General features: G+C 35.8%; 2 protein-coding genes across 2 annotated transcripts in view; one reads left to right on the top strand and one right to left on the bottom strand.

Moving 5' to 3' along the window:
* On the bottom strand, positions 1–2,105 carry LOC105156870 (reticuline oxidase-like). The gene has a single exon (XM_011073120.2). It carries the CDS (start codon positions 1,755–1,757, stop codon positions 120–122), a length of 1,638 nt encoding a protein of 545 aa, XP_011071422.1. The 5' UTR covers positions 1,758–2,105; the 3' UTR covers positions 1–119.
* The window catches only part of LOC105156871 (probable acyl-CoA dehydrogenase IBR3), a 6,989-nt gene continuing 1,354 nt past the window's right edge, over positions 6,687–12,321 (top strand). Inside the window, exons 1-13 of the mRNA XM_011073121.2 lie at positions 6,687–7,088; positions 7,622–7,756; positions 8,029–8,169; positions 8,258–8,389; positions 8,514–8,699; positions 8,817–8,894; positions 9,040–9,159; positions 9,653–9,751; positions 9,868–9,985; positions 10,622–10,884; positions 11,037–11,231; positions 11,671–11,813; positions 12,194–12,278. Of these exons, the coding sequence (XP_011071423.1) occupies positions 6,954–7,088; positions 7,622–7,756; positions 8,029–8,169; positions 8,258–8,389; positions 8,514–8,699; positions 8,817–8,894; positions 9,040–9,159; positions 9,653–9,751; positions 9,868–9,985; positions 10,622–10,884; positions 11,037–11,231; positions 11,671–11,813; positions 12,194–12,278 (1,830 nt within the window). The 5' untranslated portion in view covers positions 6,687–6,953. The remainder of the gene's footprint in view (positions 7,089–7,621; positions 7,757–8,028; positions 8,170–8,257; positions 8,390–8,513; positions 8,700–8,816; positions 8,895–9,039; positions 9,160–9,652; positions 9,752–9,867; positions 9,986–10,621; positions 10,885–11,036; positions 11,232–11,670; positions 11,814–12,193; positions 12,279–12,321) is intronic.

The raw sequence follows: 12,321 nt of genomic DNA on the forward strand, positions 1-12,321 counted from the left end.
CTGCTCATAAAATACTCTGAAATTCAGCACACAGAGCAATCGATAATGCATAAAAAATCCAATCATAAAATACTCTGAAATTCCAACTTGTTCTTTTTCTCTTTGTTGTTTTTTTTTTTTCATGATTGTGCTATCACACAATCACTAGACATTGGAGGAATCCCTTGTTGATGTCTAAACACATTCAAGGGGTCAATCATTGTCTTAGCTCTAACCAACCTATCATAGTTTTTCAAGAAGTACTTCTCCCCCCATGTCCTAGCCATCTCCACAGCATCACCACATGCTGCACTGCTGATGTTCGGCAACTCCATAACTCCAAGATCATAGTCCATGTAGTTCACATAAGCTGCCCTCGGACCCGACGAGACGTGTGGTGCCATAGCATCGTAAAAGCCTCTTATCCACTCTATGTAGTCTCGGCTTTTGAGGTTGTCTTCTTCTTCCCAGTCAACCAAGTACTGGATTGCGAAAAGGTTGCCTTGTCTGTGAGGGAATGCGATCGACTCGCTGCTGATTCTCCTCATTTCTCCACCGTAAGGGTCTAAAATGACATACCCCTTAGGCTGTTTTTCGAGTATTTTTATAGCTGATTTTAGCCCTGTTCTTGATATAGGATTCTGCACGTAGTCTGATTTTGCCTTGAAGTAGTTCTTGTGTTGCAGATTCCGATCGTTCAAGCCAGAAATGGAGCTCCCGGTTTTCAAATCTCCGAAGTAGAGAATGGACTCAATCCAACTCATTTCCTTGCAGTCATCTTCAAGGATTCCTAATTCTGGAAACACTTGATTCAAGATTGAGACAGCTTCTGTTTTCCTGCCTAAGTAGAACCCCTTAAACGTAGCCGAAATCCCAATAGTTGTCGTTTGTGGCAATCCGGCACCAACAAAGGCCGACAGGTAGAATTCATCGTCTAGCTCCGGGGCTACGTGCTGCCACATGTCGACTAGTTTCAAAATGTCATGTTTCGACCCTGGCCTGGAAACAGTGAAACTTGTCACGGTTTCAGGCACTCTCAGCAGACGGATTTTCCAGGCATAAACGATGCCCCAAACGCCTCCTCCGCCTCCACGGATGGCCCAAAACACCTCCTCTCCCATTTCTGCCCTGTTCAGCAACCTGCCATCCGCATCAACAAGAAGTGCGTCGACCACATTATCAGCAGCCAGGCCGTATTTTCTCGACAATAAGCCAAATCCACCACCCGCTACGTGCCCTCCTATCCCGACGGTGGGGCAAGAACCAGCTGAAAATCCGTGCACACGGCTCGCCTCAGAAATGGCATAATAGGTCTGGCCGAGTGTTGCTCCACCTTCAACCCAAGCAACTTCCGAGTCCATGTCCACAGAAACTCGACTCAGGCTCATCATGTCGATCACAACAAACGGTGATCCATCACCGGATACATACGATGACCCCTCGTAGCTGTGCCCACCACATCTAACTCTGATCTCCCATGCTCCTCTCCTGCAGCATACAACACTGTCCATCAGCTGCTCCCTGCTCTCTGGCACGATAATGGCCACCGGCTTAGGCGTCATGGGATCCGAAAAACGGAGATTTTGGATAGAAAAATCGAGTAAACTGAAGTAAACAGCTCGATCATTTCCAGAACTCGGGTACAGAGAGAAGTTATTCACACCATGATCAACCAAGCAAGATTGAAGCACGTCTACATACTGATGACAGACTGCACAAACGCAAATCGACATGCAAATGCTTAAAAGAACAAGTGCATTTACGCTGAACGCCTTCATTGTTCTGTCAATTTTTTTCTAGCTGCTGCTGCAGCATTGGGAGAAAATGGTCCTTATTAAGGAGAAGATCAGAGAATCGTTGCGCCGTTTGAGGACAAACGATGGAGCGATCATCGTCGCCGGCCTGGCATTTCTTTAGTGAAACATTGTAGAAAAACAAACAAACAAAACACAGAATCTTGTCAATTGTTTTTTGAGGTTGCTTAACTAAACCAGCCAAGTGCTACAAACAAGCCATGTCTTTATCCTTACTATTTTTTGAGTTTGGCTGCAAAGTCGTCCATAATGCAACGTGTGCAGAAAATACGAAAAAATAATTACAGCCCAGATACAAAAATTTACACGATTTCAAGAAAAGTCTTTAGTAAACGGTCGCTTATGATCAATTTCACTGGTTACAGCACCCCTTGAATGTTGTAAAATTATACATTTACCGTTTACATTTTTGCATCTTTTTAATTTTATTTTAATTTTACTTCCATCAATCAGAAAGCTGAACTCCGATAAGAAAAGGATTAAAATCTCCAAAATTGAAAAGATGTAGGGCTAAATGTCGCTTTAAGAAGTTAGCACAAAAATGTTGGCAGAAATTGGTTAATTGGAATAAAAGCCTCAATTCGAGATACATGCATTATTCCTGCGAGAATGTTGAACTCAGGCGATAAAAAAAATAAAACGTGAAAATTAAAAAAATGCTAACTTAGAAAGTTAAAGAAAGAAAACGCCGAATGGCCAAAAGTTACGCGACCAAAAGTGCATTTTACCGCCCTCCTCTGAAGTTGGGTGTAATTATATATAGATCCCATGTAGATTGAAAAATTCATCTAGCACTCCTAATATTTGTTTTCATATAACAAATAAATCATTCGCTAGTCAAAATTCATCGAATGTGCAAATATTTGCAAAAAAAAAAATTAAATAAAAATTCATATTTACTTATTACAGGTCAAATATATCTTTTCTAACGAAACTACCCTTATAAGAGTGGAGATATATACATTAGCATGTGAAGACGGATAAGGGTATTTTAGTTAGAAAAAAATTGTTTGATGTTAATAAGTCAGTAAAAGTCCATCGGGCTAAATATGGATTTTCATTCAATTTTTTTTGTAATATCAACAAACTCGGTGAATTTTAACAAAGGGCATATCTAGTTTATTAGATGAAAACAAATATGAGAAGTATTATATAATTTCTCAAACCACATTAAATTTATGTGTAATACATCAAACCTCAAGAGAAAGCGGTATACTTATTCCATTCTTTTATGGGCCTAATCTCAACATTGGATCTGCTTTGCTGCAACAACAAAAAAGTTTTATTTTTGTAAAATTTATTAATAATAAGTGTACAATTTAAAATTTTGTGCTGCAATTGAGCATATTTTTATCCTAACTTTTTATTGCATTAAAATTTTAAATTCTAAATTTAAACATTTAAGTTACTATATGAAGTGAGTCAAATAATTCATTCATTTTAATCCTCAAATTAGACTAAAAAAATAAAATCAAAGAGGAATAAAATAGACACATTTCTGTATCCTTGGACTGATAATTTCCTGTTTGGCAGTTGAGCAAAGGGATCAAGAACAACAAAAAAAAGACCAGAAAACACACTGATTGGACTGGCCAGCAGCGACCATCCTCATCAGCAGCCAAACGCATCTTTCATAATATTTCCAAGAAGAAGAATCCAAGTAGAGACGGATGGAAACTAATTGACAAAAGCTACAACATAAAATACAGAGTAATTCAGGTAATATATACTATTGAGATTATAGATTGAGGTTCAGTTTGGCTATCGATTTTATAATTGATAATGAGATAATTAATTATAAAAAATTTATATTTTAAAATAGTTAATTTAAAAAGATATAATTATAACATTAGAATTCACAATTTAATAATTAATTACATAAATGTAAATTGTAGTTAAATTTGAATTAACGTTTTCTAAAATTACGAAATTATAGTTGACTTCACTCCAACCCATTTTAATTTGGCTTACAGGCAATTTTCGTCCCCTAACTTCAAGCTATTCTCGTTTTAGTCCCCTAAGTTACTAGGGTTTAATTTGGTCCCGTAAAACTTAAAAATTCTCAATTTTGGTCCAAATTTTGCCGGAAAAATGAGGGGCTTGCCGAAAAAAGTCACATGCCAAGCATGTGATTTTTTAAATGGGAGCTGGATTGTGATTGGCTGGAAAACATGACGTGGCGCAAACATGGCGCCTAGTTGGAAATTAAAAAAAAAATGACTAACGTGGATATTTAATCCACGTCAGCTGTTTGCGTTGCTGCTGTTCCTGATGCATGACCGGGTGAGTCAACTCAGCCGAGTTGGCTGAGTTGACCATGTTAGCTTCCAAGGAGGCCGATTCTGTCGAGGCTCCGGTGGCCACTTCTGATCGGAGAGAAGGTCCGCCATTGTAGGGCGAGCACAGTGGTGGTTCTCCACCGGAAATCCGCTGTCATACGACGGAGAATCGAGCGCGCGATCGTCGGCGAAGGCGGAGGACGACTTTTGTTGGATCTTTGCACAGAGGTGACCAAAATCGATGGGACTGGTCTCAAAAGATTCGCCAGAACAAGAGGAGTTCAACGGTGGTCGTCCGAGCCGGTGGTTCGTTCAGACGAAGGAGAAAACGCCGACGGAAGGTGCAGTCCCATTAGAACTGCAGTAAGGAGACGAATCCAATAGTGTTAAAGTGTATATCATATTAAAGTCAAATTGATTGATATATTTAACTATGAAGGTGTTAAAGTGTATATCATATTATTTATTTCTTTTAATTAAAAGGTTATCGGAGGGTAATTGAATGTTACTTTAATATAGAGAATAATTGATAAGGATGGTATACTTTAAAGTATAAAATGTATTTAATCCTTAATTTTATACATGTAAAACTATTTCATACTTTCACAGTTATATGACTTCTTATGACAGCATTTTCTCATATTAATGAGTTGAAACCTTCAAAAAGGAACTTCCCACCACATCTATTCTCATTGATAATAAAATTAGTTTCTCATGGGAGAACAAAACTTAAACTCCTCCCGACAAGTGTGGTTTAAGATGCCAAATGTACTCATAAGTCGACCCCATCTACAACAACGGTTACTTAAACCTAATCACAAAAAAAAAATGAGTAAATATTATAATTGATTTCTTAAGTTTGTGTTCAAAATTATTTTAGTTTTTCAAGTTCATTTTTTTATTTTAGCATCTCTAAACTTTAATTTTAGTCCCATACTTGTTTCCTTGATCATTTTTTGGAAAGAATATGGCCGCCATTTTGCCTTTAATTTGGAGGATAAAATGACAAATTTAGTTTTTTTTCTCATTTTAGTATATATTAAATTTGTAAAATTGTCAAATTAGTCTTTTATAATACCGAAAAAGTGCTATGTTGTGTACTTGAATTTGTGATGTGGAAAAAGTAATGAGAGGGCTAAAAATGCAGATGTCGTACTAAATACATGTCGTATGTGAACTAACAATTGCTGTAAATAATGTATATAGTGTAATCAAATGAACGTATTTCAACTAAAATAAAACTTTTCTCTTAAAAGCATATAAATCGTCCTTAAATAGCTAGAAAGTTTGCAAAATCAAGATAGGAGGGGGATTCTAGTGGAACCTGACTTTGAAATGAAAACACAGTCTTGGAGGTAGAATCTGGTATGGGTATGTTCTTATCTGTTTTTGCGTTGAAGTTTTACTTTGAAAAATACAACTATTTTTTAACTTTCGATTCGATGCTGAATATGCTTGTCAAAGAAACACGTGTGTCTTAAATATGACTTGACCATGTTTAATATATTTATTTTTTTAAATAAAGAAAAATAATAAAATTGTCCCTATAAATGACGTCATGCATCGGTTACATAACCATTTTCCGGCCATATTCATCGATAAATAATCAGAGGGACCAAACTAAAATAATAATTTAAAATAAAAAATACTAAAAAATCAAAAAATAATTTAAATACGAGTAAAATAAGTTTAAATAAAAACTTAAGGAAAAACTATACTTACTCACCCAAAAAAAACAAAAAAAAAAAAAAAACAAAAAGCTATGAAATCAAATCTAGCCAACTGCTAAGAAAATAAACCTAACCATAATAATAATAGATAAATAAATAAATAAATAAATAAGCCAAGCCTAACTAAATATTTAGTATCATTAATGTTTTCCCCACTATAATAAGGCGATATAATTTAAGTCTACGACATAAGTTTTGAAATTCGTATATCAAATAAATTGTTTCCTAAGCTATATAAAATACTTGTGAGCAAATCAATTTAATTTAGCTTTTGTGAAATTCAAGAATTTGATTTCACTATTCAAAATTTAATAAATAAATAAATAAAATTCTTCTATTCAACGATTAATTAATTTGCAACTAAATCTTTGATATACCATTTTTTGGAACTGCTTATTTAAATTTTCATAAATTATGTTAACACTTTCGAATTATCTCTAATTAGAAAACACCCCTTACTCTTTTCATAATCACAAGTATACCCTTTGAATTTGTATTCATAATTGCAAGAATGCTATCTATTTAGTGGCAAAATTTTATATAAATACCGTCTTATATGTATTATACTGAAGGGGTGTACATATAATTTTACAAAAATAAGAAATATTAAACTAACATCCCTTAAAAGGTATATTTGTAATCTTATAAAAGTACAAAATATTTGCATAATTAGATTTAATTTAGAATTACAAATTATGAAATATTTGTGTATTTAAACTTGATTTTAGACAACGTCATTGCAATTTATCCTTTAAAAAATTTAAATATTTCAATTTGGATGTGATATAAATAATTATTTTTTCCTCACATTATGGAAAGTTTTGGTATAAAATCACAAAAGATAATATTAATTTAAGCATGAATCGATTAAAAGAAGTGAGCATTGGGAGATCAACAAACCTTATCTTGTAGTTGTAGTCATAATAATCAAATAATTTCACCTTGTTCTTGTCAGTCGTCAGCATATACGCTAGAGTTGATCATACATTTCTTGACAGATCAACGAAACAGAAAACGAGCGACAACGAATTAACCAAAGCTTCTTCTCGTTACAGTTCAATTCCTGAAAGAGCGAATACGACAAGTAGTAATTCTTTGTTTTTGGTTCTTTCAAGAAGTGAGATTGACCAGGTTGAAGAAACTGGTGAGAAATGGCGAGCCGCACATCGGAACTTGTGGGTCGGGTCGACCCGGCTCAGAGCTTCGATGTTGATGCTTTGCTCCGTTATGCGATTGCGAATGTTGATGGGTTCCCACAAAGTCCTTCTCAATTCACTGTTTCTCAGGTTTTTCTTTTTTCTCCTTTTTGTTTTTTCCCCCTTTGTTTCTTAGTATAATTATACACATATCTGTGTGTGTGTTCTTCGGTTGTGCTTGGAGTAGCTTTTGGTATAGTTATTGTAGTTGATACTACTAAATTTAGATTGTGGTTGGCTGAAAGTTCCGATTTTGTAGCTCTGCAAAAATTACACACTGATTTTTGTGGTTGTACATCTTAAAATGTGGAAAAATGATTTCCATTTAGCTGCCAAAGTTTTATGAAATGGGAATTAGGATTCAGTATGAAAGGTTTTTGCTTCAAGAAAAGTATTTGGTTTCTTGGACTGCTAAGTCCGTAAAGTGGGAAAGATGAAAGAAGTTGAGTGAAAAAAGAAGTGTATTCAATTTATTTGGAGAAAAGCTGAAAATTTTACGAGTTGCGTTTTCTGGTTGTAAGGGAAGTTTTTGTAAGCTGATGGTGTGAAGTAATTTGCTTATATAATTGTAGACTGCAAATCTTATTACTGGTGTACTTTGCTATTCTATAATTTAACGTCAGTTTGGGCATGGCCAATCAAATCCAACATTTCTCCTGGAAGTCCAAAGTGGATCGTTAAAGAACTGGTATGTGATGAGAAAGAAACCTCCAGGAAAATTGCTTGAATCTGCACACGCTGTCGAGAGAGAGTTTCAGGTAATGTTCTATATAATTCTCTCTCCATCACAGATTGACAAACGTTTTTATTAATATTCTGAGTGTATTCAAGTGGTTCCATTGTTTTCTTTGTACTTGCTGCACATGCTGCTGAGAGAGAGTTTCAGGTTCTATATATATTCTCTCTCCATTGTAGATAGGCAAACATTGTGTCAATAATTCGAGTTCAAAATTTACTTTAAGTGGTTTGGTTATTTCTCGTTTAACTACTTGTCCCTTCTTAATTTGGTGAATCATTTTGGACACTGCAGGTTTTACATGCCTTAGGTACTCATACATTGGTCCCTGTGCCTAAAGTTTATTGTTTGTGTACTGATTCGAGTGTGATTGGGACACCATTTTACATTATGGAGTACCTTGAAGGACGCATATATATAGATCCAAAGCTTCTAGTAAGGGTTTTAGTCTTCTGATACCATCTTTCTGGTCTTTTGACAACTGAGCACCGGAGGTTTTATTATTTCTTGTCTCATTCTTCAGAATGTAGCACCACGACAGAGGAGAACATTATATCATGCCACTGCTAAAGTTTTGGCCTCTCTTCATTCTATTGATGTGGAAGCCATTGGTCTACGCAGCTATGGAAAACCGAACAATTACTGTAAGCGGCAGGTAGGCAATTGCTGTTTTTCTCTTGAAGGCATTACTCCTTACCACCTGCTTTTGTACTGTATTGTCGCTTTTGTAAATGACTTAGATGCTATAACAAGCTAATGAGATATGTGCACTTCCTTAGGTAGAGAGATGGGCCAAGCAGTATCTTGTTTCCACTGGGGAGGGCAAATCTAATAGAAATCCGAGAATGTTAGAACTTGCTGATTGGTTGCGCCAGCACATTCCGCTTGAAGATTCTTCGGGAGCAGCAGCTGGTTTAGTACATGGCGACTTTCGGATTGATAATCTTGTATTCCATCCCACTGAGGTCAGTACTTCAGAAGCATTATACATTTCAATATGCAATGTTCATACGTTGATGCAATCCAATGCTCCACTACAGTTTTTCTTGAGAGATCATTGAATTCTGTTTGGCTAACTGCAGGATAAAGTGATTGGCATTCTTGATTGGGAATTATCCACCCTTGGGAATCAAATGTGTGATGTTGCATACAGCTGCTTGGTACTCAATTCTATTGCAACTCTTATAAGTCTCTTTTATGTTTTTCCATCGAACTTATTTGCATTTTTCCAAGATAGAATTCAAATACTTCATTTCTTAAAACTAATTATATTTTCGTGATGCTTGTTTTCTCATGTCATGCCAGCATTACGTTGTGGATATTTCTTTGGACAAAGTGGAAAAGAATGGAGGTCTTGAGTTAACTGGAATACCTGAAGGAGTTCCATCATTGGCCGAGTATCTCGCAGATTATTGTGCTGCAGCTGTAAGGACAACTTGATTGATAGTTCTGAATTTCTACTTTGCTTACATGAGTCAATATTGATAGAAATAAAGCAATTTCCTATTCGATGCTTATCTGGGATTGTCTGGCTAATTTTTTAATTTCGTCCGAGCAAATTCAGATAAATATTGATGCCTCATCTGTGGGAAAACAATTATAGGTCAAGTAGGAGCTTGGTGCACTTTCATAACTGATGTTTTATTTTAGTTTTCTCTTAAAATCAGTCTGATTTTTTTTATCATTGGAATGTTTCAAACCTTAAAGGGTTCAAGTTTGCTAAAACACAGCTATTTGAAGTGTTGGTATGGCTTTCACTAGGCATGGTATTAGATGCAAGTGAAACATTCAGAGATGGACATTTCCTTCACCAGTTTTGTTATCAGTGATTTGGTTCTAAATATTAACAGATGTCATGAATTTCTATATTTTGCTAAGCCCTTGAGAGCTTTTACGTCTAATGATGATTGCAATGCAGGGAAAACCATGGCCGGCCAGTCAGTGGAAGTTTTATGTTGCCTTTTCCTTGTTCCGTGGAGCATCTATCTATGCAGGAGTACATTGTAGATGGATTTTGGTATTAGCTATTAAGTTAGTTTACTTGTGCATGTTAGATGATTTTGCTGGTTTGCAAGTCACGATTTTCTTAGGACCTTACTAATAATCTATCTTTTTGTAAATATCTCTTTCTAGGGAAATGCTTCAGGAGGAGAGCGTGCCCGCCATGCTGGAAAGAAGGCTGATGCTATGATCGAAACTGCATGGGCATTTATCCATAGGGATTCAGTTCTTCCCCTGCAACCCCCACAGGGTAATGTCAATTTCTGATATATTCCCTTGAGATTTGATAGTCGGAGAAGATAGTCTGTGTGACAATCCATCAATCTTGACTCAATTATCTAATAGGGAGGTTACTACAATATGATCTTTTAAACGGCTATAACTCTTGGCATGCTTTCCGCCGATTGACTTTTCTGTCAGATATGCAAACAAAATTTAACCTTTTACATTGTCTTTCATGGTCTGTTGAGGTATTCATAAGTTTTCCTTTTCTCAGCTTTTTCCAAGTGAGTCAGTTGTAAACCTTTTTTACAAATAATAACTTGTAAATCTTTTTAAAAATGAAACAGTTAACCATCCTATCTATCTGTATGACCCTTGCATCTGTAGCTGGGCACAATCTGTATGCATCAAAATATAGTACTCCTAAAGTCGCTGCCCATGCTTCTAAAGAAGAGTTAGATGTCCTTGGACATTTTATCATTACGCATGATTTTGTTAAAGTCCATAGAATACACAACTGGTTGCTTTGTGTGATAACATGGGCTACATTTAATTTCAGTAAAGAGAATTGGTATAGACTCTGATATTAATTGTAGTTGGAAGCTTATTTTGTTTACTGAAATTCAATCCTTCCTGAATTTCTTTATTGCTTTCTTTATATCAGAGTCAAGTCCTGAACAACACGTGCAGCAACTTGGAAAAGAAAGCAGAAATAGCCTCCATCCAAGTGGAGGAAGATTTGTTCCAAGTCAAAAGGTTCAAGAGTTGAGAAACAAATTGATCAAGTTTATGGAGGATCACGTATACCCTATGGAACACGAGTTCTACAAACTTGCTCAGTCTAATGATCGTTGGTCCATTCACCCTGATGAGGAGAGGTTAAAGCAGTTAGCCAAGAATGAGGGACTCTGGAACTTATGGATACCTGTACATCAGTTGTCAATATGTTTTTTTTTTATTATTTCATTTCATTAACCATGAGTGCTAAATAATACTTTCATAGTCCTGGTGCACTTATAGCATATAGTATAAACTGTAAGGTTTAACACCTTGACTAATGTCTAGATTTTTGTATGCAGTTTGACAGTGCTGCTAGGGTTAAGCAAGTCATTTCTGATCAAAGAAGAGACAGTCCCGTTGACAAGGCATTTGATGAATTACTAGGTGCTGGTCTTTCGAACCTCGAGTATGGGTACCTTTGTGAGATAATGGGCCGTTCGGTGTGGGCACCACAGGTGTTTAATTGTGGAGCTCCGGATACTGGAAATATGGAGGTTAGCAGAAATTTATTGTTCATATATAACAAGCTTCGAAGAATATGAAATATAATTTTCTATCCTCTGGTAGAGAAATCACCAGATGACAAGCCAACCATGTTTAAGCTGGCTTTTGAATTTATTCCATCGTATTCCTTTACTTTTCTAGAATTGAACAACTATTTTGTTAAGTCTACTTGCAAAAAGGGGGGAAGGGACTCGCAGGACTTGCAGCTGAAAATGATCTACTGTTGTGTAAACCTCGACGATTTTGAAATTTGTTTCTATCACCATTGCAACTCAGCATACAATCTTTTGCTTTGTTATCAAGAAAGCAGTCTATTTGCCTTTAGGATATGTTATTCTGCAAATATCACGATGATTTCTGCTCTGGCATATAGGATTACATTATATAACCTCTTGTTATTCTCTTCTTCTTACAACTTCTTTCTTGTAGGTGTTAATGCGCTATGGAAATGCTGAACAAATACGTCAATGGCTTGTTCCCTTGCTTGAAGGAAATATCCGGTCTGGATTCGCAATGACAGAGCCACAGGTGGCATCTTCTGATGCCACCAATATAGAGTGTTCCATCACAAGGTACACAACCACAACTTTTAAAAGTGACCTGCTGTGCAATCACACATTTTGGTTTGATATTTATTCTAAAAAATTTTATGATGGTTTCAAGAAACGTGAGTTTGTTAATGAAGATGGAAGAATCTATTATTGTTAAAACAAACTAAAAAAGAGGCAAGTGTGTTGGTTTATATTGACATAGGATCTAAGCATACCTCTCCACCCTGTATGATTCTAAGTGGATTTAAATTGGACTTAAATTAGCGAACATGGTGTTTTGTTTATACTCTCATTCTTGTTGAATTTTTACATGTTTTTAACAAATGAATCTTTCTATGTTACATCATTAAACTGGATTGATTTACCTGAAAAATTGTTTAAAACACATCAAATGCTAACAGACATGGAGATTCATATATTATCAATGGGAGGAAGTGGTGGACCAGTGGAGCCATGGATCCTAGGTGCAAAGTCCTTATAGTCATGGTTAGTTGTGCTTTGTTATATCTCATTGTTTGAAAGTCAACAT

This window comes from Sesamum indicum, linkage group LG3 (genome assembly GCF_000512975.1).
Source record: "Sesamum indicum cultivar Zhongzhi No. 13 linkage group LG3, S_indicum_v1.0, whole genome shotgun sequence".
Classification (NCBI taxonomy): Eukaryota; Viridiplantae; Streptophyta; class Magnoliopsida; order Lamiales; family Pedaliaceae; genus Sesamum; species Sesamum indicum.

Excerpts from the sequence above, each read along its gene's own strand:
- LOC105156870 (XM_011073120.2), bottom strand. The coding sequence starts at position 1,757 with ATGAAGGCGTTCAGCGTAAATGCACTTGTTCTTTTAAGCATTTGCATG.